At 44.0% G+C, this 27,698-nt stretch overlaps 1 protein-coding gene across 3 annotated transcripts; it reads right to left on the bottom strand.

Moving 5' to 3' along the window:
- Positions 1-7,386: 7,386 nt before the first annotated feature.
- Positions 7,387-27,698, bottom strand: LOC135181965 (single-stranded DNA-binding protein, mitochondrial-like). Of its 3 annotated transcripts, XM_064155527.1 has the most exons (17): positions 27,640-27,698; positions 26,838-27,209; positions 23,712-23,911; positions 22,797-22,845; positions 19,783-19,955; positions 19,041-19,162; positions 17,678-17,824; positions 16,328-16,429; positions 15,922-16,007; positions 14,997-15,167; positions 14,765-14,907; positions 12,148-12,184; positions 10,791-10,851; positions 9,758-9,898; positions 9,020-9,107; positions 8,706-8,794; positions 7,387-7,551 (listed from the first exon to the last, which is right to left on the bottom strand). In XM_064155527.1, exons 2-17 carry the CDS (start codon positions 27,168-27,170, stop codon positions 7,505-7,507), a joined length of 1,989 nt encoding a protein of 662 aa, XP_064011597.1. In that variant the 5' UTR covers positions 27,171-27,209; positions 27,640-27,698; the 3' UTR covers positions 7,387-7,504. The 3 variants fall into 3 exon arrangements, with proteins under 3 accessions (XP_064011597.1, XP_064011599.1, XP_064011598.1); XM_064155528.1 differs by lacking the exons at positions 7,387-7,551; positions 8,706-8,794; positions 9,020-9,107; ... (1 more) ...; positions 10,791-10,851; positions 12,148-12,184 and adding an exon at positions 12,623-13,871; XM_064155529.1 differs by lacking the exons at positions 14,765-14,907; positions 14,997-15,167; positions 15,922-16,007; ... (6 more) ...; positions 26,838-27,209; positions 27,640-27,698 and adding an exon at positions 12,280-12,322.

The raw sequence follows: 27,698 nt of genomic DNA, 5'->3' as shown, positions 1-27,698 counted from the left end.
CGCGCCCCAACCGGCCTCCGCACAGCTCCAGCTGGGGAATGTGGGCGGGAGCTCCCCGGGAGCGTCACGGCGGAGGGGTACAACTCCAGTGCCCCGCGCGGCCAATCGACCGCCGGGGGCGCCGGGAGCGACGGGCGCGCCAGCCAACGCCACAGCGACAAGACTGCAACGGCCGCCAGCCGCCCCGCCCAGGTGCGGACGGAGAGTGCAGCGGCGCCTGGCGGCCGCGGCGTTACCTGACCAGAGGGCGCCGCGGTGCTCCCTGGGGCGGTGCGGCCCTCGCCGAGACCTTCAGCGTCCCCTCCGCCACGGCGAGCGCACCAGGCTGATGCAGATCAAGCACTTTCCCTGCCTGCAGGAACGAGCAGTGGGAGGCGGACGAGGCCAGCCTTGCTTCAGTGCGAGGAGCAGCGCTCGGGCGTGAGGGGGCCGTTAAGGTAGAGACTGATGGAAGTAGGTAACCCTCCGCCGGCATCGCTCCCTCAGCGCTGCCTCTTGGAGATGCGAAATAAACCTGAAGGTGGTGGCAGGAGGAAGGGTGTTAGGGCCCGTTTATTGAAGAGATCTCAGAAGGCACCTTGTGACCATCAAACGTTTCGCACTGAACTGTACGTTGAAAGCCTGCACAGCCATAACAGCAGCCACAGCAGCGAGTAGTGCAGTGCTTGTCTGGTACTTTTACTAGTGGTTGATTAGCACTAGGTGAAGGGTAGGCCCCAGCAGTGCAAAATCCTCATAGTTTAAGACTGGCTTCAATGCAAGCTGAGACAAGACTGACACTTCATCCTTCCTTAGAAACGATAGATGGCAGATGTTTACAGTTCAAGGAACTGGGCAGTCTTCCGTGCTTCATTTCCGCTCGGAACTCAGTCAAGGCTGTGGGTCAGTTCAGTACTAACTGCCATTTCCACACTGTTTTGCATGACTCATAACTAGAAGAAAGAGAACATCTCAGGCCATCCAGATATCCCATTTAGGCTTCATTTGTTGTGGCACATCACTTCTACTCAGAGCAAATGCCTATGCAGCGTTAAGTGATGCAGTCTTCACTGAAGGAGAGCCTAGACTAGCCCTCTCAGGAAAACAAAGCCATAAGGACTTCCCAGCAGCCATTAGTCCCAACAGGAACCAAAAGAGAAACTAATGGTCATGTCAGGGTTGTTCCTCTGATCAGTCTTTTTCAGGTAAATGAAGAGTCATTAAAGTGTCACAAAAGGTACATTGTTTGACAATTAGAGAAAGTCCTAACTGCCCCAACCACACATCATCTGCAAAAGTAGTTAAGTCACTGTGAAACAAGCCAGTTCAGTACATGCCCTCAGCAGCACAGAACACACCTAAAGCCAAATTGCTAGTGCTCAAATTGCTACCTACCACTTTAAGCCCAAATGGAGTTAAAACTTGTGTTCTAGTAATGCCAGGCACTGTTATCAAAGCAACAACATTGCACCAGTCTGGAGAAGCAGACTGAAACCTGTAAAGGTCAGTTCCTTATCCAGAAACCTCCATGTTTTCACTAGATGTGTTCTTACTTTCAAAGCCTTTGTGGCCTTGTGATAATCCATTTAACAAGAGGCTCTCCATCACTCTGCTGTTGGCTGACATTAGATTCTTCTACAATTGCTGGTGACTAGAGAATTTCTTTGTGTTGGGGCATTAAATTCAGCTTCTCACACAGAAAACATTAGTGAGCCATGTTTGCCTTGCCTTGTATGCCAACAAAATAGAAGCCACATTAATAGAACGTGGCAGTGACAAGGTGACTGCAACTTCATTTGATGAACACACTGAGGATGAGGCTCTCCTACGGACTGGTATCTGACCAAGAGTACTGAGCTGAACTCCCATCCCAACACATTTCTCAAGAAGAAATACTTAGTAAACTAGTTGCACAGTGCATACTTCTGGAGTTCCCCCGTGGGTGAAATGCTCCTGGGAAATCAGGCACCCTGAGTAAAGAGTGCTCAGCTTTTGCCAATGCTTCCCACTCTTCCTGAGTCACAAAGTTGTCTCACTCCTCTGCACTTCCCTAGGGTTTCTCTTGCACCATTGGTACTGAAGCACAGCTGTTGCTGTGGTACACACCGCTGCTGACTAGTCATAAGCATCAGGGAAGAAGACTTCTTTGAGCCACTGATTTATTTTCATACACAACAAATAACAAATTCTGGGGCTATTTACCAAAATAAAACATGATATTGGTAACTACTGCCTAGATACTGATAAACTGGGCATTCTGAGCAGTTCCTGCCCTATTATTAGTGTTCAAAGCTGCATCTCACTTTTGAGCTTCAATGTTCCTAAAACAATTCCTTGAGATTCTGTAAGGAAATACCGTTTGTCCTGTACTGTGGCCACTAACAGCATATAGACCTCACAAGCTTTTGTGCTGCACCAGTTCCTTTTAAGAGACCTGTATTAGCAAACACATACAAAGCACCAAGGAGGAGGAGATAAAAATGGAGAAAATCAATACTTTTCAAAGAATATTAATTATTCAGTGTCATGATCCAACACGTGGGACAGCAGTCTAATGAGTCATGCATTGCTGCTCACAAACTTGACACCACACCACCAACCAGGCATTGTGGAGAGCATCGCAAAGCCAGCGTCAGTATACAGACAACTATCCTCCTAACTTTTTCCTGTATTACTTGGAGGATTTTAAATTCTAGATTACAATAAAGGCATGCTAAAAATAAAAGCTGTTTTTCTATAACTTTCCACTCAGAGCAGCTTGAGTAGCATTTTTAAGTTCCAACTCATCTGAGAGCATTTTGATTTCTTCTTGTGTTCAACATCATTTCCCTCACCACGGACTTCAGAATTGTGTTTGAACTCGCTCTCCAGCACAGGGGTACAGTGAAAAAAATTGACCAATATTCTCCAAGAAGATAAAAAGATGGGGGTCTGTCAGGAAAGAAATAGAGCTGAGGGAGGAGAGTTTGGTTTTTCTTTTCCTGAGCATTCTGACCCCTTCTGCAAGAAACAGAAAGTCCACTTAGAGGAAGACAAACAAAACCATCAAACAATCAGAAAATCCTTACAGAAAGCCAAATTAAGAAAGAGGAGAATGTTAAGGCAGAACTCCAAATGAACACTACTCGCTTGAAATATCAAATAAAAAAAGCTATTAATAATGCAAGTCTAATAAATCACAGAAAGCCTGGCAAAGGAAAGGTGTTCAGTTTTCCTTGCAGATCCAGGTTAACAAAGCTTCAACTCCTGCAAGTGCATTATTACTCAGTTCTAGATCAGGTCAGTTGCACAAAAGCTCATTAAATATTTACAGGTGACATTTCCCTGACTTGTGGCAACCAGGATCAAGATAACCATCTGTTTTCTACAGACATTCTGTTCAAATAAGTTTGAAGAGTCAGCCAGCAAGAAAAGAACAAATATCAACAAAGCCTACAGAGTAATAATTGCTGGTGTTTTTTTTATCAACTACAAATGAAACATCTTACCCCTTGCAAGCCATAGACAATGGTCAGTTAGAGAAGACTTCTTCAACAAACTCTGTACTCTTTAAAGAGTACAGCAAACAGACTTGAGAACTAACAACACAAAGAATGACCAAGTGATCAATATGTAACTACAGTAATTGCTGGAGATTGTTCTGAAACGGCAAAGAATGGTAACAGAACATAAAGCAACAAGAAAAAAAAAAATCACACATGCTAACATGCATTTCCTACAAGAGGATGTCTCTAGAAATGCCCTGAAAGTTGATTAGTGTGCCATGTACAAGTAGTACTTGCACTACCCTCTACCTGGTAACACACTAACAAAGCTAATGTCTTGTGTACAGATCTAAGGCACATTGCCAACATCAACAGGACAAAACAGCTACCACGTACACACAACAGACATGCTCAATTAATTGGCAAAAAGGATACACCACAGAAATTTGTTGAAAATAGGAAGTGTGATTTAGAACCGTGAAGCTTTCTTCCCACAATCCTGGCATTATAATCTTTTTCTGACATGAATACTCATAAAAAAAAAAAAAAAAAAAAAAAAGATCACCAGTACTGGAGACAGCCTACTACTAAAACCACTAATTGGTACACCCTGTGGCTGTTTGAGCTAGATTTCTATTCGGATAGAATTTCACAATATTCACAACAGAGAAACTTAGAAGTAAAAGCTCTGAGTGGAGAGGTGAGCATTCTAGGGATAGGCCATATAATGGCAACAATGGATATGTTAATATAATTTCATTGGAACATCAAGAGCTTTATGTCTGAAAACACAGCTTGTACCTTCCCCCTTGCTGCTTCTGCAGCACCCACTGCTATCTTCCCCCACCACTGTTTTGGCTGCTGCTGCTTTTGCTGCTTCACCACCACTTGACCCCTTCCCCATCTTTGTTAAGGTTATTTTATTTCTGTACTATATTCTTATACTGTTAAACTATAAGAAATACAATTTCATTTTTCCCTGACTTTCCAAAAAAAAATGCATGTTGCAGTGAGTTAGGGATCCACCCTAACCCGGGACACACGCAGAAACTCCAGTTCCTTTTGCCAGAATATTCCTACCTCCTGTACCCAGGGACTTTGCAAAGCACTAATTCAGCTTTCTTGCCTTTGCAACTCATGGCCACTCCGCAAGGACTTACCAGCCTTCCACAGACACTGCTGGTCTTCACAGCAGAGATAGAACAGGGTTTAAACACCTGTCCTCTTCTTGCAGGACATCATGCAGTCACTTGGATGCAAGTCTTCCGGCTAGATAAGAATCCAAGACAAGTACTTGCTGGTAAAGAGCTCTAGTAATTCTATACCAGCCCAAGCCCTCAGTCATTCCAAGTTCATCACATTAGTCCACCTGCAGAAATTAGAAGTCTTAAAACAAACAAAAGGTGGTGCTTCAGCCAAAGAAATCAAGTCCCACTCCACTGAAACAGCATTCTCATTATCCTCCACGTTATGTGGGGTTGGAGAAAATTGTGTGTGTTCCCAAATACAGGTCCCACCTCACTTAAAGTTGAAAATGTTACTTGCTGCGTGACAAGAACAAAGCCAATGATGTCTTTCTCAAACCAGTGCTACAGTGACAGAAACAAGTACAAGAGAAGAGGGTTTCCTACACCTTATACTGAACTCACAGAAATAACTGAGTGGCATTGAGCTGCATTGCAGATCAGACAAGCTGTCTCAGGGCTCTGAAGAAATGATCCAAACACTTGGCTAAAAGGCCCTGTCATTTTAAAAAGAAATAACTTGGTTTATCATCTCCATGTTTAGGTCAACCACTTCAAGATGCCCTGGGCTGATGCAAGAAATCCGGGCTTGTTCATGTTAACCTCTTGTGTAAAATCGATGAGGTAAGTAAAAGCTGAATGCCACACAAGGGACAGTGTGGAAAAATACTAATTCTCTAGTTGTAAACAAGGTATCACTGCATTTACATGTTTTCTCTCAGAAAAATTACCTAGTCATACAAAACCCCAATCCAGATGCTCTAAGAATGCTGATTTCACACCTGGTTTTCTCAGAACCAAAATGACTTGGTTATAGATTAACTTTATTCCATGGCAGAAAGCAGACATGTGGGTGTTGTGTTCACCTCTTTGCTGCTGGTTATTTTTGCTGTAACTATGCCTATTGCTAAGGTAGGACAATTTGTGAAAATCTACCCCGAGGCAATATCGTGAGGAAGACTCAAGGCACTGCACCATTTCCTCAAACAGTGTGTTCTCAAAGTAGGTCTGTGCTGCCTTTGTAGCAGGTCAATCTTTAAAAGTGTACCAGCAACTTTAAACAGAACAACCAGAAAATCAAGTAAAGTTGAAGTTCTTGAGTAAATATTTTTCTTACTTGCACCTAATCCTACACCTTGTGCTAGCTTAGCTCTGTCTCCATCCTGAGCCTGGGGCAGAGATTAGCCTAAGCCTTTCAGCAACTGCCAGATGGAGTTCCAGCCACTCCATGTGCAGCAGCAAAGTGAATCATCATTACTACTACTGCACTGAATTTGGAATAGATAGTTCCCAAGCTCTAATGCAGACCCTGCCATAAACTGTGTTGAACTTGACCACCACAGGAATGTGCAAAAAAAAAAAAGTAACTGGCAAATGAACAAAGGCTTAGCACATTAACTTCAGGCCTTCCTAATGTGAAAAAACTTTTCATCTAGAAACTGGGGTTTGTCTTAAGTTTGTATCGACCAAATGGAAACTCTATTTGAATCACTACTATGAAGTGCACCACCCTAAGAAGTTCTTCAACACTACAATAGGCTCAGACAGAACATGTAGTGAAAGGAACAGTCAGAACTTCCTATTCAAAAACATATCACAACCTCCTATGGATATAGGAGTATCTAAGCATTTCTAGTACATCTAATACATTAAGCCAGTGACAGGAGCTAGGTTACTAGTTTAAACATCAGTCTCCATCAGAAGCAAGCACTGAACTGAAAGAGCTGAAGTTTTTGGTAGCAATGATAGTGGTCATAGAGAATTATAAATATCATAACAAAGTAGGGAAAAGAGCAGCTAGAAGTATAAGCATGCTCTGTAGTAGGTTCAAAGAGAGCAAAGATATAGAATTCCACCAGCCTAGAGCACAGAAAACTGTCACCTGGAACATTTTCTTTCCTCTTCACACCACACTGTGTTACAGGGAGAAATTAACTACTTCTCCAAATGACACAAAGATACACCTTTCACTTGTGCATTCTTTTTACTAACCATATTAGTAATTCTCAATCTGATAATAAACCAAAGTTAAAGCAAAATAAATACCACTCCCAGAGTCACTGAGAAGCCTGAAGCAGAAATGTTTCTCACACTATCGCATGCCTTAGAAGGAAAACCAAAGCAGTCATTCCTCCAGCTCCTCCTGATGGCAAACGACAGGCATAGCACTCTAACGAGGTACTGGGACACAAACGATGTCAGTCATCAAACGCCATAACGAACACCTAAGCACATGACCGAAACAGTGCGTGGTGAAAGACAGCACATGATCTGATCAAATTGTATGAACAGTGGAGAGGCAGAGGCAAAATGCATACAAAGCCCTCCCTGGATCTGTGACAGAGAAACTTCAAGCTGAGGCAAACAACTCAACTCTGAACTAACTGAACTAGCCAAGAAAAAATGGTGAATGGCAACTACAGAAGAGAGGAGAAATGCTAAGACAGAAATGGTTAGACTATCAGACCCCACCAAGACAGAAGAGAGATTAAGGCAGCCAAGGACAGAAGTCCTGAAACTGTCTGCAGATGCAAAGGGTGACTGTATTTACAGATCCACCAGTTCAAGAATATAGCCACCTGGGTTACCTTCTCTCTTAAAGAGCAGAGAAAAGAAATCCAAACAATGATGAACAGAGAGAAAGCACTAAGAAAAAACCAAAACACACAGATACCCTATTGGTACCAAACATTTTATTTATTCTTTAAAGAAGCTACAATAATATACATGATTACAGAATTATGAAGCACTGTAAAACAAAAGGAATTAAATGGCCTGGATCCAAGCACTTATGCCTCACACCTTTTCTTTTGTACCACCATCACTCAGAAAAATTACATTATCTGAAAAGAAATAAAGAAAATTTAGTTGGGTTTTTTTTCCCTGTTGCAAGCCTGTGCACCCACAAAAACGCCCATTTGTGTTAAAATAAGCTGCAAAGATATGAACAGTTCTGCTCTGAAATCCATAAAATGAAGATGCCTGATACAAGGCTCTTGGTCTGTCTTGCCAGAATGCTGACAATTCAAGGTAGCCATATACACAATATAACAAGTTTGCCAAACCTGATGAAAAGCCAAAGACACCAGACACATTTTAAAATTATGGTTTCACTCTTTTGCCATTATCTCTATCAGCTACAGGTTATATCCTTGTCATTTTTAGTATACACTACACCAAGTCATCAGCCTGCAGGACTATAGGAAGCTCATACTTCATCACACTTCAGTAACTGAGTCTGGGGATACTGAACACAAAGGAGAAACCATCAGGATAAATACTAATTTTAAGAAGACTTTTGCTTCCCTTCTCCAGCTATTTATGAACAGCACCACAAGCTGAACCATCAATGTGATGGTTTGATTACTACTGCCTCAAAGAGGCTGTGCAGATACATCCAGAACTGTGGCTAGTTCATTAGTTTGTTTCTTTCCTTCTCCTCTGTCTAGAGAGCATTTGCTCTAGTACCCAATTGGTCTAGCCCCTCTGCACAAGTGTCTCTAATTACAGTCAAGATGTAGAATACTCATGCTACTTTAAGCTCAAGTTAAAAGCTGAGTTTCCCAGTTCTCCTCTTCTTTATGTCTGCCTAAGGAATAAGTTACTCTCTATCCATTCTGAGCTGTGCTTATCACTACTGGTTACCAGACTGAGGTCCCTCTAAATTCTCCATTGAGCTATCCCAATATAAAACATCTTTCACAGAGGTCCTTAAAAATGGTGAAGCCTTTGGCTTTTAGTCTTCAAGAGGAAGCAAAAATTTGCTGACAAACTGAAGGAGCAGAGTCTCAACCTCCTGCACCAATCAATTTGTAAGCAAATGATGCAACAGTCTGCAATTATATGCTCTCATCTATATCTCCACAAGCGGAGCCATAGTACATCTAGTGGTACAGCCTACCAATTCTCTTAACATCCCCAAGTATGAGTACTGAGAATGAAGACAAAGTTCCTCAAACTCCTCTCCACTTTAAAAGTACAGGGTGTTGTTCCTTACCTGCTATAATGGTTGTTGCCTGCCGCCTCACGTTGTTTTTATCTGTATATTCACCATAGTCCAACTTCCCTTCAACAAAGATTCGAGAACTAAAAAACAAACAAAACAGGAATTTGGTACTGGACAGAGATCTGTACTACTGCTTTCTGCCCCATATCTGATTGTAAGTACAGTCTTCGCATCAACTGTTGGTAGCAGGTCTGATAAATTATTTTATAGAACTCCTATTTTAGCATAGCTACTCAGCACCATAGTTATCACATCAATCCACTTCCAAGGCATTGAACCCTCAGTCACATTTGTTCTTCACTTACCCCTTCCTCACATATTGATACGTAACATCCCTGAGGCCTGGCCTGAAGACAGAGATCCTGTGCCACGTCGTCTTCTGACTAATATCGCCTACGGTACACAAAAGTAACACAGCTGGATGCCAAATCTGTTATTTGAGGCAAACCTCAGACATGAGTTTCAACATGCTGGCATTCCTGAATTAAGAAAGCGATCTCAAAAATGAGCGTATAGAAGCACCCAATATCCCGCTCCATATTACAACTCAACGTTCCACTCATCTGTGTCCAGATTAAAGTATCACACAGAAGTTTTGTTTTGACAAGAGATCACTTTTCCTGGAAGCCAGTGCTCATACTTGAAGGGTTTTGTTGCCTCACATACTCCACATTGAACAAAACAGGGAAAAAAACATCTGTAGCTGCACATTAATGGTGTATCTTTGTTTGTATTTCAAGAGAAGGAAGAAAAATAAGAGTATGGAACCTGCTACACACCTCTGCCAACCCAAACAGCAAAAACTGCCAACTCAACACTCTTTTCTTCCAGAGGAAGGTCAACATGAAGATCTCTATGCATGACATACTGCTGGGAATCAGTTAAACACACAAGTGCACCAGTATCTCTGCTGACCTCAAAGGAGCTTCCCTGAATCCAACAGATTTACATGGCAGGCTGAAGATAAAGCACGGTGCTATGAACACACATGCATGACCTGACCTCAGAACACAGCAGAAGCATGTTGCTCATTGCAGACTCACCTCCCTGGTTTGACTCATTTTCCCCTGTTCGCCACATCTCATTGGTTGCTAGGGAAAATATGGTAACAGGATTCTTGCCATCCACTTGCCTCATGATAGGGTCCTGTCCAACCCGACCAAGTAACTGAACACGATTCATGGCTGAAAGATCAGAAAGCAAAGACGCATATAAATGAATGATGATGCTTTGTAGCAAGGCATAACCTGGCAGCTTTTGTCACAGGCTGATATGACGACTTCCCACATTTTTCAGGTTCTTATGACTTTTAGCTTATTCAGGCCCTACAGCTGTTTGAGACTGTGCCTGTAATATCATATTAACTGCTAAACAAACTAATTTAGAAAGTCCAAAGTTCTTTATTCTTTCTGTTACTTTGGCACACTTTTCACAGACATACATATGCCACTTGAAACTATTTTTCATTTACTTTCCTCAAACTGCACTTTCTTGTTATGATAAAAACATGGAGTTACATTTTGTTGTCCTTAAAACAGCAAAGCTGCATTATCACACCTCATCATTTGAATTAGGAGGTTACTGGGTTTTACACAAGTACCAGAACTAGCTGGACATAAGTTATTCCTTCATCCTTTTTCAAGGAAAAAAAAAAAAAATCAGGAAAGAATCTCTATTGCACAATAAGCACATGAACTCAATGGCAAAGTCTGAAGTGCACACCTGGAACAAATCAGTCTGAGGCAGCAGCACCCAAGCAAGTCCCCCAGGCACATGTCAGCCTGAGAAACAAGTGAGACATCTAAAAGGCAAATATTAGAGATCACAACAGTACATCTGATTCACTGCCATTGATAAAGCACAAACACCTACTTTTTACAGGTGTAGTTCATACCAGAGCTTTTTTCCTTCTCTTGAAGGCAGCTAGACTTGACAAAGACTAGATAAGAAGCTACTCCAGATTCTGTTTGAAACAACATGAGCTATCATTCTATCTATTTCTCTCATTCAGCCATGCTAAAACACACAAAAAGCCACAGACAGTAACTGCTAAGTTTCACCTCGGGAGCTACTTACATCTTTCAAGTACCAATGAGCCAGTTGTATCAGAATCATGCCTTACAAACTGGCGAAGCACCTGAAAGAACAGACACATGTTGGTATCCAAGACAAAGTACAAACAGTATTCACATGCTTTTAAACCTTGTTTTCTGAACACTTACAGAGGCTTTGCAAGTGCATTCTTTTCCAGACACTTGTGGCAACTGAGGGAAGAAATCCATTTAGCTAAAAAGCCAACAGGATTATTCAAAGACTATCTGGTTGAACTGAGGTTAAAAAGCTGCCTGAGAAAAAGCATGCCCTGATGTTACATCTGCAGCAATTGTTTTAGGAAAACACAGCAACTGTTCTTTTTCTATACTACATCAAAAAGGAGGGAGGGGTTGAAGTGGAAAAGTTGCATAGTTGGCTTAGCTTCAGTTTTTGGAAAACAAGGAGGTTTTGTTTTTTTTCACTTCATCAACCTTCTGCTTCACTTCAGAAACAAAAAAGATGTGATCTATCCATTGCCATAAGCAGTATGATGCAAATAACCCCTCATTCCCAAGCAAACAATAAAATCAAGGCCACAAAAACCTGAGTGCAACAGCAAAACTCAAGTGAAAAGAAAAACAAATGGCTTGTTGTTGCCAAATACATGCTAGGAAAAAAAATGAGGAAAAAAGCCCAGAACACCCTGCAAGAGGCTCATGAGCAAGAACTGTAGAAAAGCTCATCTAACAAGTGGTTGAAAAAAATCAAAAATGAAAGGAAAATTAACAGTCCTGTGTTGAACAGAGAAGCTACGTCAGGGGAAACGCAACTCGCAAGACGGAAGTCCTTGGGAATGTCTGCGCGGTTCGCTGACGTCTATGCCAATTCAAGCGCTGCGGTAAAGGCACCAGCAGCAATGGCCGGGCCTCGTAGTCAGGCCGCTCGCAGAGCGCGTACCCGAGGCACTGCGAATGTACGGCCCAGCTACAGAGCGCTCCTTCGGGCCTTATAGCCCGCTCTGCGGAGGTGAGCGACTCACCTTTCCGGAGGCGCAGCTCCGGGCTCCCCCGTTGCCCTCGCACGTTTCCGTGCTGCAACGAGGTGGCGGCAGTGAAAGGGTGTTTCCGTGACGACAAAGTTACTACGAGCTTCGCGGCGGGCTGAGGAGGAGCCGAAGCTGCCTCTTCTCGCCGCCGCCCGCTCTCCACGGCCGTTCAGCTTTCAGCAACGGCCCCCGGGCGGTGCGGTGCAGCCACCTTCGGGCCGTAAAGTCAGAACCAAACTCCTGCCAGGGCCGCAGCCCGGCCCCAGGGCCTGAAGTGAGCCCGTCCCCAGTGCTGCTCCCTCAGGGAACCATTCAACAGTCTCTCAAAGCCCCCAGCCCTCCGCCCGGCCCTACCTGCCACGCCGGTCGCCGCAACATGCTGCCGTCGCTCCTGCGGAGGAAAAAGCAAGGGTAGTGAAGCGCCAGGAGGAGCCTCGTCCTACCGGCCAAGGCCCCCGCTCGCCCCGACCCCCTCGCCCTCTGTACCTCTCCCGCCACAGGACTAGCACACCACCGGAAGCGGAAAAGGCGCGCAGTGTCCTGTCAAAAAGGGTCCGGGTGAAAACCCGACCCTCTCTACGGCGGAGGTTCTGAGGGGGCCCGCTGGGGAGAGCGGACGAGAGGGAGGGAAGAGGGAAGCGCACCGCGGGGTGGCCGGGTCGAGGCGGCGTGCGGAGGCGGGGGGGACCGAACGTGTGCGGGGACAGGAGGGGCCTCCCGCTGCAGGCAGCGCCCAGCTGTAGTCCCCAGCCGCCCGCGGGGTGAGATTTCTCGTGTGGCGGGGGAAGGAGACCCACAAGGGTGGGGGGGAAATAACCAAATCACTCCGTTATAGGTAAAAGGATTAAAATCTTTATTAGCACGTTTCGCTTCTTAAAGGATAATTGTAACAGTTTAAAAGCCATCACTGTCCCAACACTCGAGAACAAAGTTCAGTACTCCAAAATAACCGAGTTTCCCACTGGAGGCTCTTCCTAGTCACAGTGCAATCCACATGCCGCTCCCAGCGCTCGACATACAGCCGACAAGGACTCCATTAAGCCAGGAGGAGAGGCGCAGCAAACACTAAACACATTCTTAACACAGGCAGCTTCAAACATGTGGGGCCTAAGAAGCGTTTCCTGATTTCCTTGCAGCTTTGCTATGCGGCTGCCATTAGCAGGCAGTTGCACCACGCCGAAGATAGCGGGAGGGGCACGGGTAAGGCACCCACCCCTACCAGCACACCACTGTCACCTTCCCTACCTAAAGCAGAGTCCTTGCCGGCTGACATGAAACAAGTCAGGCATCACAGGCTAGTCTATGGACACTTACAGCCACACGCTTGTTCCAGAAAGTTGAGGGAGGGGAAGCTTTCTCTCAACTTCCACCAGTAAACCCCCTTGATTCAGTGTTGCCTTTTACTCCTTGTACCTCTCAATGAAATGCCACTCCAGTTCCATCCCAAATCCCAGCCTGTTGTCTAACAAATTTCCTTCCTGAGACAGTTAAAACTGTCTATCATAATTCTCACTACTCCACTTTTAGGAGGACCCAGCTATAGAAGGCATTTCTGCATACAGGCACTATCTCACCTCTCAAGATATGCAGGTGACTAGAGTTAAGACATACAAACATCAATAACAGGGGCCAACTAAAGGAAGAGGAAAACCAGTGGAAGAGATGCCATTCTTTGCCTTCCATGGCAAAATCATTCTTAATCTAGGACAAAACCAGTTACTCAAGAAATTAAACAGGTAAGAGACTAAGGAAAATAATCTTAAATCTCACAAGTCAGTCATCCTTCCCTTGGACAACATCTCATAACTAACAAGGGAACCAAAAACCACAACAGGGAGTGCTAATAAGGGATATTGGTCTGTGGGGACCCTCTGCTTTCACAGGGCCATTCATCAGCCAGAGCATTTCAGGACAACTTAAAAGTTCAGTAACCCAAAGTAAAGCTAAATGAGCGACAGCTCTTCCCTCCCACCAGGCGCTTGCTGTTCTGCTTAGAAGTTTCAGAATCTTGCAACTTGACACTTCCTAAGGGCTGGTCCTTCCTGAGAGTCTGGGCAAGGCGAGCTGCTTTAAGTTCCCTGCATGGGGAAGATGGAAGGGAGAGGAGAGGAAGGAAACCATGTCATGCATGAATCCCCATCAGCTACAGAAGAAAGCTATGAACAATCTTGCACAACAGAATTGCTGCAGTACTCAGCACTGCTGGAGAGCAGTAAATTTTCACCTCAGAGGGCAACATGAAGATTACTGCAGGTATCTCTGGAGTTTCTGCTTTGGAATAGAACTGCTCTGAAGCTACACCAAGGAAAACTATGCATCAGGTCAGACACACACTGGCACTAGTGTGTTGAGTTCTTACCTCAGTTTTTCTCCCATTGTTTCAGATATTTTGAATGGTGGTGCTTAGATCAGTGCCATCTTGTGCAGCACAAATACCTAATGAAGGCACATGCTTCTCTTGTGTTGCCTTCCATCCTGCCAACACTTGTTATGCTGCCAGAGCACATGCTTCCTTATCTACATGAAAAAACCTACTGCACTAAAAAGGGTGGTGGCACAGTTTGAAGACACCGGCACCACAGAACGTGGTTACCAAAAGCAGCAAGTTGGAGCCAAGGGAAAGCAGATGCCTGCTACCATCTGATACTTTCTTCTGTCCTAGACCACTTTCTCAGTCCAGCATCAATTCCTCATCTGCCCACTGACTGCATGTTGTATCAGTATTTTCTAAGCACCAGCAGTTGTAGCAAGAGTGCAGTTTCTCTACTGTGGTTTTGAGGAATTGGCTAAATGAGAAATGTTCCACAGCTACCTGGGAACAACTCCGTTAGAGCCCCATCACTCTCCTAGCTCCAGACACAGGAGCTGATTGGATACTTTATGCTGGGTGTCCTAGCACTATCACCCTACATTGAAGACCAGCAGTTGATGCACTCATGTCTTCTCCCTTTTGTGCCCAAGCCAGCCCTACCTTTCCAGCATGGCAGTCTTGCGCTTTTCCACATTTAGCTGCTTCTGGAGCTGTGCAGCTTTTCCACGTGAAGGACAGAGAACTGGATGTTTAGTAAGAGCTGTAGCAGAAGGTCTTTCCACTGGGTCAGGATGGATCATGAGCTAGAAAGCAAAGAATTTCAGGATTTTAACATGCCCTCTGTCATACACCAACTGGAAAAGCCTCCATCCTGTTGAGGCTACTTCCTCACCTCAAGGAGTTCAAGAAAGCAGGTTGGAAGCTTCTGGGGGATTGATGGGATATTGCCTTTGCGGATGTGATGCCACATGTCCCCATTGTGAGGCAGTGGGTCTGCACCAGCTGCTAGAGCTACTGTGAGTGCCAAGGCAAATATGTCTGCTTTTGGCAAATAGCAGTAATCCTGTGAAGAAGATAACAAGTTGTAGAAAGGGATTTTCTTGCTATGCTGAACAAAGGTGGGTTGAGATACCAACTCAAAAAAATTACCATCTGACTAGCTATGTGTATGACACCACCTTCACCATCCCAATTAGCTTTTTAAAAAACTCTTTAGGATAAAAACATAATTACCAGTCCAAACTGGTATCAAATTAAACAGTACATTATCTTTTACCCAGTTATGAGGAGCCTGCAGTCCACATTACGATTAGCACAGGAGGTGCACACCTCCAGATTTCAAAGGCAAAGTGCTAGCCATACCCAAACTCAAGTGACCAACTGCATGTAAAGCATTGGCCTCAGTTCCTAAATCCACTTGCAGCACAAAGATACAGTTACTTGAATACCAGAGCCTATGAGCACATCCAAGCTGCTTGTTACATACTGATATCCTTTTTTTTTTTTCAACTGTCAGGAGTGTCTGAACTGCAGTCAACCAAGTCCCACTTCTCTATGCTACCTGATCAGGCACTTGTCTGGGGGCATATATTCCTCAGTAATCACATCCAGTAGTTTAATCCTAGCTAGGTGTGTAACTCAAAGGGTTTGTCCCATTTGTCCCTCATAGGGAGAACAGCAGCAATCTTAAGTAACTTTATTTCAAATGCTTACATGGCAAGGCCAAATAGCAAGATATTAGTTTTGCCTTTTTCACAGCCAAATAAGAAGATAAGGCAAGGAATATGATGATGATTTCACCCTGTCAGCAGTTGTACCTCTTGCAAAATCTCATTGGCCAAGAACCTTCGGTCTCCTTCTTCCACCTGGGGGTTTGTTATTGAAGTCACATGGCCAAGGTCACCTGAAAAAGAATAAGCAACTAATGGCGCAAACTGATGTATATCTCCTCCATCAATAAAAATCCCTGCATTTCTTAGTATTTCCTGATTCCTCTGGTGCCTAAGAGAACAAGCTTGCTCCTACTCAGGAGTCTGGGTCTAGAAAGCTCACATGCTTGTTTCCAAGACTTATCTCCTTCAAGGAATTAGCATCATCTTGAATGCCTCTGCTACTTGCCATAGCTATCAGTTTTCTATGCAAGTCTCCTCAGTCATCAAGAAAAATCAAGCAGTAATGAGCAACTCTAATCTTAAGGCAGTTGTAAAGCACACTGAAACCTACCAATTTTATACACCACACCAGAAGTGAGTTCATCTTCACTGTCACTCTCTTCCTGCCCAGCAGGGCTCTCAACTGCCAGTTTGTGACAGATGAAGATATTACCTGCAAGGCAGTGAAGTTTAGCAACAATGTTATCAGTCATCAGATAAGTTTGTAAAAATACTAGTTGTCAAAGGTGTGCTAGTTTGAAGCTAGCTAGAATGTTTTGGTGAGAAGAATTAGATTACAGGCTGTGAGAAGAAAACGATGATATCTACTTCACTCATAGGCTTGCTGAGATGTATAAGAACAAGAACACATAGATAACACAGTTGCTGTCTAGGCTTTGGGCTGAACTTCTTTCACTCTCTAACCTAACCTGCCATCTGTGCGAGTAATCCACCTGCTTCCTAACCCCCCGGCCAACCCTCTGTACTACCTTATACATAAGGCAAGATCTGGGGTAAGGTAGAGGGGTGGGAGGAGAGGTGGAAAGTCAGTGTGAGCTCCTCGTGGGGACTCAGGTTTCTGGGAGGACTGTTGTGTTTCTGTATTACTTTTTAACTTGTGTATTTCTGTATATAACTGTATATATTGTAGATACCTGCTTGTATATTGCACTAAGCTGTAAATATAAAGCTTCAATTTCCAGAGCTGGCTGAGTCTAGTCTGGGCAATTTCTAAAGGTGTGGGGGGCAGTAAACACCCAAACCATCACACAAGGTAGTTAAGTTTTGCTGCCAGAGGAGCTATGCACATGCTTCTCATCTGCTTTCTGCCCAGCTCACGTATTCAGCAAACAACTGTATATTCCCTATAAAATACCCTACTGTAACCAACTTTTCTTCCCCTCCTTTTGTCTGCAAGCCAGAAGCATAATTTTAGCACTGAAGAGTTGCTTCAGTGCAACCATGTGACTGGGGAGGGGAGCATTTCCCTGGAGGTGCCCATCCTCAGCTGCACAGATGAAAGTATATAACTATTTTTTGCATTAATTTAACCCCTCTCAGGGTAGGTACAGTAAATATTCACTTCAGTCCAGTTTTTCCATAGAAAGGTCAAATGTTGGGCAACAAGGTAACAGAAAATAAGGAAGTCCTTGTCTTCATTAGCAGCCCTACTTGCTCCACTACTATAAAAATGATTCTTGTAAGCCAGGATTATGAAGATCATTGAACAGGAGTATAACACTGCCAATTGTCAGAGAAGGCTCTGTTTTGGAGCAGCTTTAGTGCCAAGATTTTAAAAAAACCAAGCCATTTACATTTTAGGGCAAGAAACTCCATCCTGTGAAGCACTATAATAAGTTCCATCAAAGTCCTACTTCAGATCCCCTGGAGGGCACACAAAGGATGAGTGTACTGTACTTACTAGGTTTGATATCCAGGTGCACAAGGCCAGAGTTGTGGATGTATTTCAGCCCCATGGAGACTTGCAACAATATTTCTTTCAGCTCTGCTTCTGGGAAATACTGACCAAGCTTTGCATTTTCCAGAAGCACGTCTTGAAGACTCCCACCTAGGTGAAAACAGTCAGTTTGAAATCTGACAAAGACATTGTGGAGCTGCATGTTCCAAATAGCTTAGTTGAAATTATTGCCCACAGAGCTCACAGGCTTGGTAGTCACAAATCCCAAGCAGACTGGCAATGTGTGTTTTAGTGATCAAACTTGGACATCATCATTTGGCTTCAGCCTTTCCATTGCCTCAAAGCATCTTGCCTCTTGTTTGCCCATGACTGAGCATCTGCAGTTCTACCTGCAGTACCAGGAGGGCTGACTTCATAGTGATACTGCTACAAAGGAACAGTGGAGAGGAAAAAAAAAGTTGTCATGGTTGCAGGCAAAAAGGTATATGAACAGTGGAGCAAGGAAATTCAGATTTTTGATTGAAGAATGAAACGTTTGACACAGTTTTGGGGGTCTCCATTAAAGCACTTCATTTCAGAACTAGCAAGTACCATGGCCTCTCTCTCCACCAGCCTGCTTTTCATCCTTTCCCCCCCCACCCTCAGCCTCAGGTGTTCATCCATTAAAACACAAAAAAAAACCCCATCAATGCTGCAGGAACTAGCACTGCATTTCAATTACTTCTGCCATTACCCCAAGTAGCTCTCATCTTTCAACTGCTCCTGAGGTCTTGGGGCTTGATGAGTGATGATAGCTACTTATTTGCCTTCAGCTTCTCTGGTAGCCAGAGGTGTATCTTTCAGTGTCTTCCAAACAGCAGAATGGCCAAGGAAAGACTCAAATAAGAACACACTATCCTGCCTGCAGCACCCCATTTACACTTTACATCATTGTTTAGCTCCATTCCTGTGCAGCTGTGGCGCTCTTTTTTCTAACCAAGACACAAGGTACCACCTTCTCAACTAGGCAGCCATTCTAAACCATTACTCCTGTATTAAGAACAGGTGTTTCCAAGATATATGGCACTGAAGTTAGCTGCTTTTGAGGCTATCTAGGTAGCCCCAGGTGCAGCTCTTCAGCATTAGCATGGAGCATATTTCTCTAGGTCAGCCACCACAGATGATCAGTTTTAAAACCTCACAAATCAGAGGGAGTTTACTTCTTGTAACACAGGCACCATTCAGAGATTTGTCTAAATATTGACCCCTTACTGTATTCTTCATGGAGCTGTAGGCCTGGTAGTTTGTTTTGTCAGAAGCCAAGTATAAAAGAAAGTAACCACACCTATCCCAAAATCTCAGCCTTGAGCAATGCCACAGCTCTTACCATTGCAGTGTTCATTCTGGATAATCATGTGATCATCCTCTGCCCACGCCGAGTAGTAGCGCACAACATGGGGGTGGTATCCAAGGACAGCATGAGCATAAACCTCACGCAGAGCCAGCTGCCTAGGGAAGGGCACACAGAGAAAGGAGAGGTGACCAAGTGCCAGAGACCTGCTTGGGACCATGAGCCCTAGTTTTCAGCCTAGATTGAGTGTGGGAAAGCAGAGGTGTTCAAGACTTTCTCCTGGATTTCAGCAGACAGAGTGGCACTCGCAGCTGCTGAAGCAAAACCTGCCCTTGCTCAGCTGTGATGAGCAGTTGTCAAAAGAAGAAAGCTAAAGAAATCACTGAGCGAGGTTTTTGTTAAAAGAATTTTGTTTAGCATGCAAGACAGCTCTAGCTGGTTAGCACACGTGAGCAGTGCTGGCCATACCACAGGGCAGGGACATATCACAAATTATCTATTTAGCAGTTATTCAAGAGAACATCTGCATGAACATGATGAGTTCAGGTAAGTGTTGTCTCACTTTACAACACACATAGCTTCCTCCCTTTCTCAAGCATTTATACCCACTGGTCTTAAAGCAACAACTTCCCCCACTCTCCCAACTCTCACTTGGGAGTGCAACAGTTGACAGTTTTTTGCTCATGTCACCCTTCAAATACCTTTAGATCCATACTCCCTCCTTCCCTATCACACCTCCCAAGAACATGCCCATCATTTCAGCTGTCAGCACACTCACTCATCTGAGGATCCTGCCAGAGGCCTTTTGGAGCGTTTGATGGCATAAACACATCCATCAAGACGTTTGATGCACTTGTAGACAGAGCCAAATTCCCCCACACCAATCTTTTCCAGTTCCAGGAACTCTTTCTTATAGCGGGAAACCATATTGCTCTCTTTCAGAAGGTATCTCTACAAGGTCACAAAACCAGCAAAGACAGGTATGAGTTGAAAGACCTAGATAACATCTGTTGTCTTTTTAGAGCTATTTATCACTCGCTGTCAGAGCACCCATGCTTTTTTTTCTCCCATTCTGGCTGTTCATCCAGGCATGCATGCAGGTGTGCTGCCAGTTCTTTTTGAAATACTATTGCCTTTGGTTGGTTGGAGGGTTTTATGCCCACCTAACAAAGGTCATCCTGACCTTGTTTGCACAAAAGGTTATTCCAGAGAAGGGGAACAAAGCTGATGAGGAGCCTGGAGCACAAGCCCTATGAGAAACTAAGGGGGCTGGGGTTGTTTATCCTGGAAAAGGGGAGGCTCAGGGGTGACCTCATAGCTGTCTGCAACTACCTGAAGTCTCTTCTCCCAGGCAACCAGCAACAGATCAAGAGGACACAGGGGAGGTAAAAGCTGGATCTTAGGAGGAAGGTCTTCACAGGGAGAATGATTTGTTACTGGAATGGGCTGCCCAGTAAGATGGAGGAATCTCCATCCCTAGAGGTGTTCAAGAAAAGACTGGATGAGACACTTAGTGCCATGGCCTAGTTCATTGGACAGGGCTGGGTGATAGGTGGGACTGGATGATCTTGGAGGTCTCTCCCAACATGATTGATTCTGATTCTGGGTGGTTGTTTTGCCTTTAAAAAAAATAAAAAAGGCCTGACTTACTAGCCATAAAAGTGGAAATTGTAGCTAAGGAGAGCTGTAGTCTAGTTAGCTACATGTGATTAAGTCTCCTTGGTTTACTGCCATCATACCTCTCTTGCACCCCTGTCAGTTCCTCAACCCATAGCTCAGGGAGTCAGTCAGGGATGAACAGCAAACAACAACAACAACACACTTGCCTTTTGCCCTGCTACTGCAGGGTTGAGAGAACCTGTTACCACTCTTGATAGGGAGAAATCTACTACCTTAGTTAGCCAGACTCCAGTAGTAAACTTGTGTTTAAAAGAAGAGCTATTGCTGATTTTGAGCTCAGGAGAAAAGGTTGATGCATTGCCATGACGTGGCCTCAGCTAATAAGAGCTGCTTCACTCTGACAGCTGAGGTTGCCTGCAGCAAAGACAGTCTGCGTAAGTTCAGGCTGTCACCAGGTTTGTAGCATCAGCTGTAGACTAATGGGCAAGTTCGCAGGTCTCAGTGTATCTATTTGTATTCCCAGCGATTTCACACAAGGAGCCTTTCTCCACAAAGGGCCTGCAGAGCAGCTGCAATGTCATTATTGCTACCATAATGGCCACTAGGGAAACAGCTGCTGCTGATACTGCCTGTAAAGTGATGTCTGCTTGCAGGGAAGGTAAGTAGAAAGAGATAAGCAATGGAGTATGAAGTGAGCAATATGGAAGTGAACCCTGATTTTTCTTTACCTTCCTGCCTCCCTTACAAGTGCAGTGGTTCACACTTCACAAGGGTCTCCACTGAAACCACTGCTGCAGTACATGGATACGACCTTAAAGGGTGGAAATAGAAATGGTTCTCATCGCCAGCATGACATGGCCCTTATGAATCAACAGCCCTTCACAACAGGTTGTATTTCATGAGGCAGCTGTATTTCACAGCACATTATAAAGCTCAGAGTGTAATGATACCTCCTCCTAGTATATAATTTTATACAGATATTACATACTCAATATAATCATCACTTGAGCAGAATTTCTGCGAGTCACGAGTTATTTGAGGCCAAGGACAACAACAGTAGTTGTGATAGCCCCGGATATCATTTGGCAGCAGCGTGGCTCGGCAGCTGCAGTTTCTCCCTGCAATACCAGCAATGTCCGTTAGAGGGCGCCGTTAGCCCGGTCAGCCTCATTAAATCAACTGCAATGAGCAATTCAGCCTATTTGCACAAGATGCTACAGGGGTTGCTCAGGAAAAGTGAGATTTTAACTTCACCTCAACGTGAATATTTAACTCAGGCTTGGCTTGCTTTCCAGAAGCCATCTGAATGAGTAGTTTCCCTACAGATAAAGCTGGGAAAGAGGAAGGCTGTAGAACACAGGTTCCCACAAAGGCTGCCTAGTTCTGCCAGCACAGCTAGTGGTATATAAGACCTTGAACCCAGCCTGTTGCAGCCAGGCCACTCTGCCACTGAGGTTTGCCACCAAAGCGTAGGCATTGGCAACACAAGAGAAATTGGTTGCATGTTGCAACATGGTGTTTACTGTCCTAGAGCTAAGCTATAATGAGGCCTTCTCTTGGACCCCTAGGCACCTCCCCAGATGCGTATTTCCCTACTGAGGAAGAGCATAGAATTTTTTCAGAGGTTTTCCACTATGACTGCTGCAACTGAAACTTCACCCTCAGTACTTATCCACAAAGACTTTCATCTCAGACTTTGTGGCTTTGCAGGGCAGGTCCATAATTAATTGTAATTGAGAAGCCACGTTCTGTTCACATCCAAAAATGTTCAGTACACTGATCTGTAGGAAGAGCAATACACCTGTTTTTCCAGCCTGCAAAGGCACAGTCAGCATTTACACTAACTCAACACTATAATCATTTGGCTTCCTCAGGAGGAACTGTATAAGATCATGTAGGGAAAAAAAAAAAATCTCCTGACTAAAATCAGTAAGTTCTAGGTTTGTCAGAGTTTCAGATCTTCACAAGCACCGATTTCATTGAGAGATAAGAATAATTACAGAATTTGTTGTCTCAAGCAAACATTAAAACATTCATCTTGGAATTATTCTGTGCTAAGCATTCATTCTCTGTCCCAATGCCATGAAATACACTCCAACAATGGAATAAGCTTCGCCAAGCACCAAACATTTACAAGCATCTTATCCTCCCTGTGGATGCACAGACACTCACCTTTATAGGAAGCTCCTGTTCTGTCTGGCTTCTTGGATCAGGTTTCCTCCTGTAACAGAAGTTTAGGAAATTCTGTGCAGTACAGAAATTCCTTTCAGTATAACAATCCAACTAACGCTTAGAATGAAAACATTTTTCAGAACAAATCTCCAAACTTTTATACATTTTAATTAAAGATGCAGTTTGCAGAGTGTTAATACACAAAAGAGTTCCTAGTTGAGGCCTTAAATACTGTGCAAGGTAATCTGTTTCCATTCAAAAAGCCTCTACATACCAGCTTCTGTAGCAGCCAAAGGACAGAGGAGCATGTTTCAGGGGCATCATTCTCCTGGATGCATTATCACTGACAAGGCTACATGGGATAAGACCTTTGAAAGCAAGTTCCTAGAAGGACAAAACTGCCTCGCTGTGTGCTCAAGAGGGATACCCAGATGAGTATCTATTTCACTTGGTCTATGAAAGAAGGTAACTTTGTTGTAGTGCACAGGGATTTAACAAAGTTTGTGTCTTGGTTAATGCAGAACCAGAACTCCTGCCGGTCAGCAACAACCTATACTCATTTTAAATGCTGTATTACATGCAAACATGGACAACATTTCTCTGAAGTTATGAATATGTGCATAACTGAATCTAGCTCCATTCTACCCATGGTTGAAAAAAGGTACAATTTTTTCAGACAGCCATAGCACTAAGGTTACCTGTTGATGTCCCACTCACATTTCCAAACTAAGGAGATCAGTTTTATTTACATTTCTATTGCCTTCATATGCCTGCTAATGTTTGCTCTGCACCTATAAGTACTATAGAAGCGAATGACTCATTGTGAGCAAGTAAGTCCAGGTGCTAAACATGCCCATCATTGCTTATCTCTTTCAAGTCTGGTTCCAGCCTGTTATGTAAGCATAGATCACTTACAGCTCTCCTCTGGTCTTCCGCTTGCCATTAGGAAGGAAGAGCATTTGTCGATACGACTCCGGTGTGAAGGGATTAATGTTGACATGAGGAGCTTGGGCAGAGTCCTCCAAGTCAGCACCAGGAGTAAATCTCAGATGTCGGAAGCCTTTGGGTGGGACCTTTGTCTCAGATGAAGTATAAGCTGCCCTTGATAACAGGCTCTGCATTGAGGAGAAAACAAAAAAAAAAGTGGCAGATAATCCAGAAAAAGGGTTTCTGTTGCTGCAATGCCAGAATAAAACATCTGCTCTCCTGCACATCAAAGAGTGCTCAGCTCCCTTCTCAGGGGAGGAATCCCCAACTTAGTCCTGATAATACTTTGTGGAAGAAGGAAACTCTTTTCCTTGCTAAGCCCTTTCTGGCTATTCCTTGCTCACCTGGGCAAGGCCTGCAGAGCCATTTTGCAAGCATAGTCTTCAAAAAGAGACAGCTGCTCATCTCTCCCACCTACAGAGTCACAGAAATTGCATCACATGCTGCATTAACATGGAAGACCCAGTTCCACCAAGCATGGAGTGTTGTATCACTTCGTTCAGGATGGGTTTGTCAAGAAATGAGATAGATCATCATCTAAATTACCTCTGGATTCAGAAGTTGGAAGAAATTTGTATTTGGCTACTGGAAAATTGACCAGAAGAGAATCCTCATTAAGAAGAAACCCCAGAAGTTCAGAAATTTAATTCCCAAAGGAATTTTTGGATCTTCTGTAGTTCATCTTCCCACAGAGAGAGGCCATTAGATTTTTACCTATTTGTTCAAAACCTTGGACTGAGTGAAGTATAAATTCAGAGAAACATTCAGTCTTGATATGAAGACCAAAAAATAATCTACTTTCTTTCCATGATTGAACTCCTTCAGTAGTCAGCTCTTTGAAAAGAAGTTGAGTTTGATTTGTTTCAGCTTCAGAAGAATGGCATACAGTCTAAATGTTTTTAAACCATATTTCTTCTAAGGAAAAGCTTTTCAAGAACCTGGAACTCTCCTTGTGAAGACAGAGACACTCCCAAATCTTTTCGATCTGAAAGTAGTCTCGCTCCTGTGAAAAGTGGTTCCAGGATCATACCTGGAATTCCTCCATTCTCTCATTGAAAGTACTTCAAGACAAAATCCCATAGAGCTGCATGCACTACCCAGCATCTACCTAATTCATGCTGCATTCCTGAATCTAGATCCATGAGAGCTATTTCTATACCATGCTTATAAGTTCAGCTACTGGTTTACTCTCACCCTGCAAGTGTTTCTTGATCACTTAGCCTCTGATCTGCATTCCTTGCTCTTAGATGGAAAAGTTTGGCACATGGATGTATTAAAAGCAGTTTATGTCCAAGCTCAATTTATCCAGCAGCATAGAAGCTCTGTAGAATTTTGGCTGTGTTCTAGTATAGCCACATCAGGGAAGGGATCTAAAATACCATTGCAGCCTGCTGCTGTATGCATGCAATTCTCATCTCTTCACCTAGGGCTCTATTTCATAATCAAGCAGACTTGTCTCTTGTAGCATCATCTGAGATTAGCTGCTGCCATACAGTGGAAGGCAGCTACCATAACTAGCTCTAGAAATTGGTTCTATGATTGGGCAAGACTACAAAGTACAATTATCTGCCTCCTCTGCCATGCATCCTAGCTGTGGCTCCCCTGCTCATCTTTCTGCAGTTAGATGTGGCTCTGCTGTCTTAGCCTTTTATCTCACCTTCAAATGTCCCAAGATCAACAATCCCAACTTTTTTTATGAGCAGGTTCAGGACCTTTAAAGCCCACCTTTTGCAGCGTGTTTGGAAACCAAGATATTTCTGCCAGAATATAGCAAAGGAAAAGGTATTGTTGATTGAGTGCAATTGCTTTTCATGGGCTACAAGGTGACTAACCACTGGCAACATGCAACAATGCATCTAGCCAGCACGTTATATACACAGAAGCACGCCCTGAAAGCGCCCAGTCCATCTGGCCTGGAAGAGATACAAGGTATTTCGTGTATTTGCAGATGAGATTCAGGGAGATTTCATAAGAAAGGGAAGAAATTCTTGAAGTGAAGCCACTTCGTTTCTTTTCACTAGAGAACAGCAGGCCATTCCTCAGTAAACATGGCCACAGAGCTGGACATACATGGCTATAGGTTCATCCTTGTCTCCACACAATGAGGTTTCTGGAAAGAGACAGAAGTAAAACCATAGCTCAGAAGTACTAAAAGCACACTGATCTTTTGTGTACCACTTAAAGGAGCAACCAGTCTATTAGTCGAGAAGAAATATTGAGAAACATTTCATTGCAAGTTATGAATGACAGAAGCCAGGGAAGACAAGAGAAGTTATCTAGAAAGCGAGAAGCTGGCCCTAGGTCTCCGTTTGTGCTTACAAAACCTAAAAGGCAGACACAGTGTATCCTGCAGAAGACATTTCACAGAAAACGTGGCCTGGGATCATTCTGCTAAGAGACGCAGTAGTTAAGTCACGTTTTAGGACAGACATCGAGGAAGACAGGTTAACCTTCCTCCACAAGCACACATTGATTTGCTACTCAGAGCAAAGACCCACATTCCTCAAATTCACTGAGCAGCTCAGTTTCACAAAGAAAGAATCAACATCACCAGACAAGCTAGCAGGAGGTCACTTAGACCTGCCAAAGTACAGCCCAGCTACAACAGTGTTTCCACTTTTCCCTGAAAGGAAAACCCACTTACATCACAGTGTGCTGAACAGAGCAGTCAGAGTACCTGCCTGAATCCAGGCGCCCCCAGAACGATGAGTTCCTTGAAGAGAGATATATGTATTTGTCCGGGAGTCCAGTGCACGCTTCCTACAGAGAAGCTATACACGTCCACACTCCTAAGCAGTGTGCAAGGGACACTTAGGCAGCCAAGGCACATAGCTGCTTGTTTGTTTTTCCAAGTCAGGCTGACCCAACGCCAGCTAAAAGGTTTTAGCAGCAGCTTGGCACTAGCATTCCACAGCTAAAGAGCCCATGGTTTCTAGGGCAAGAGTAGAAGTCTAACAATAGTAACATTGAAAAAAATGCTTTCTACAGGTCCCCTCATCACCCAGTGAGTCCACAGACCTTGCCTGCTCACACAAAGTAGATACATGCTATTACCTTGGGGGTGTGCGGGGTGTCACACAGCTGCAGCTTTTTCCAGGTGATGTGCAGTGGTGTCTCAGCATTACCCTGTCTCTTGCTCATAGCTGGGGAAGCATTCAGGGTAGGACTCATCCAGGCTTTTGTGCTGTTCAGGAAAATCTCACTGAGCTTTCCCTGAGGGGTTGCTGGTAGAGGACGGCTGCTTTGCCACTGCTGGAACTCACAGCTCCTGGCAGGGCTTGAGCTCTGCACATCCTCCTCATCTACACTTCTGCCTTCACTCTCTTCACCACAACTAGAAAAATCCAGTCGCTGAATGAATTCATCACTGTTGTCCCAGTCACCCATTTCACCATATGAAACAGGACAGGTAGAGCTGATACTGGCCTGCATTATTAGAGAAAGAAGGGCAGAGAGAAAGGAATCTAGCATTAGTCACACAGGTAGGTTAACCATCTTTTCCTTTCTTTATCCAAGGCATTAGTTCTGCTCATCCCTTGCACTCCCCCACCCCAATCTCACACACAGAAGCACTGACTATAGGTATCATCTGATGACATTTGATTAGCAAATACATTCAGTTACTGTTCAAATAACAGCAATGGATTTTACTTTTTACCTTATTAGTGCAAGTCAGATACAACACAGAAGTCATTGCCTTTCCTAGTAAGCTTTCAAAGCAACCTCTTCACCTACCAGCACTTTGTGCATTACTTCCATCACATGTAGAAATAAAATGATCAAATCCTAAAGAAAAGCACACACCAGCTCTCCCCTCATATTTCTCAAACAGAGAAAAAGAACCCAGAGTACATACCCTGTAAAAACAGAGGGTGCCCCAAGCAGTCACCAGGGAGCCTACAGACAACACTTTTC

The sequence above is a fragment of the Pogoniulus pusillus genome, chromosome 15 (genome assembly GCF_015220805.1).
Source record: "Pogoniulus pusillus isolate bPogPus1 chromosome 15, bPogPus1.pri, whole genome shotgun sequence".
In the NCBI taxonomy this organism is placed as follows: Eukaryota; Metazoa; Chordata; class Aves; order Piciformes; family Lybiidae; genus Pogoniulus; species Pogoniulus pusillus.
The sequence above is the reverse complement of the archived record's forward strand: the minus strand, read 5'-3'. Positions and strand labels throughout refer to the sequence as shown.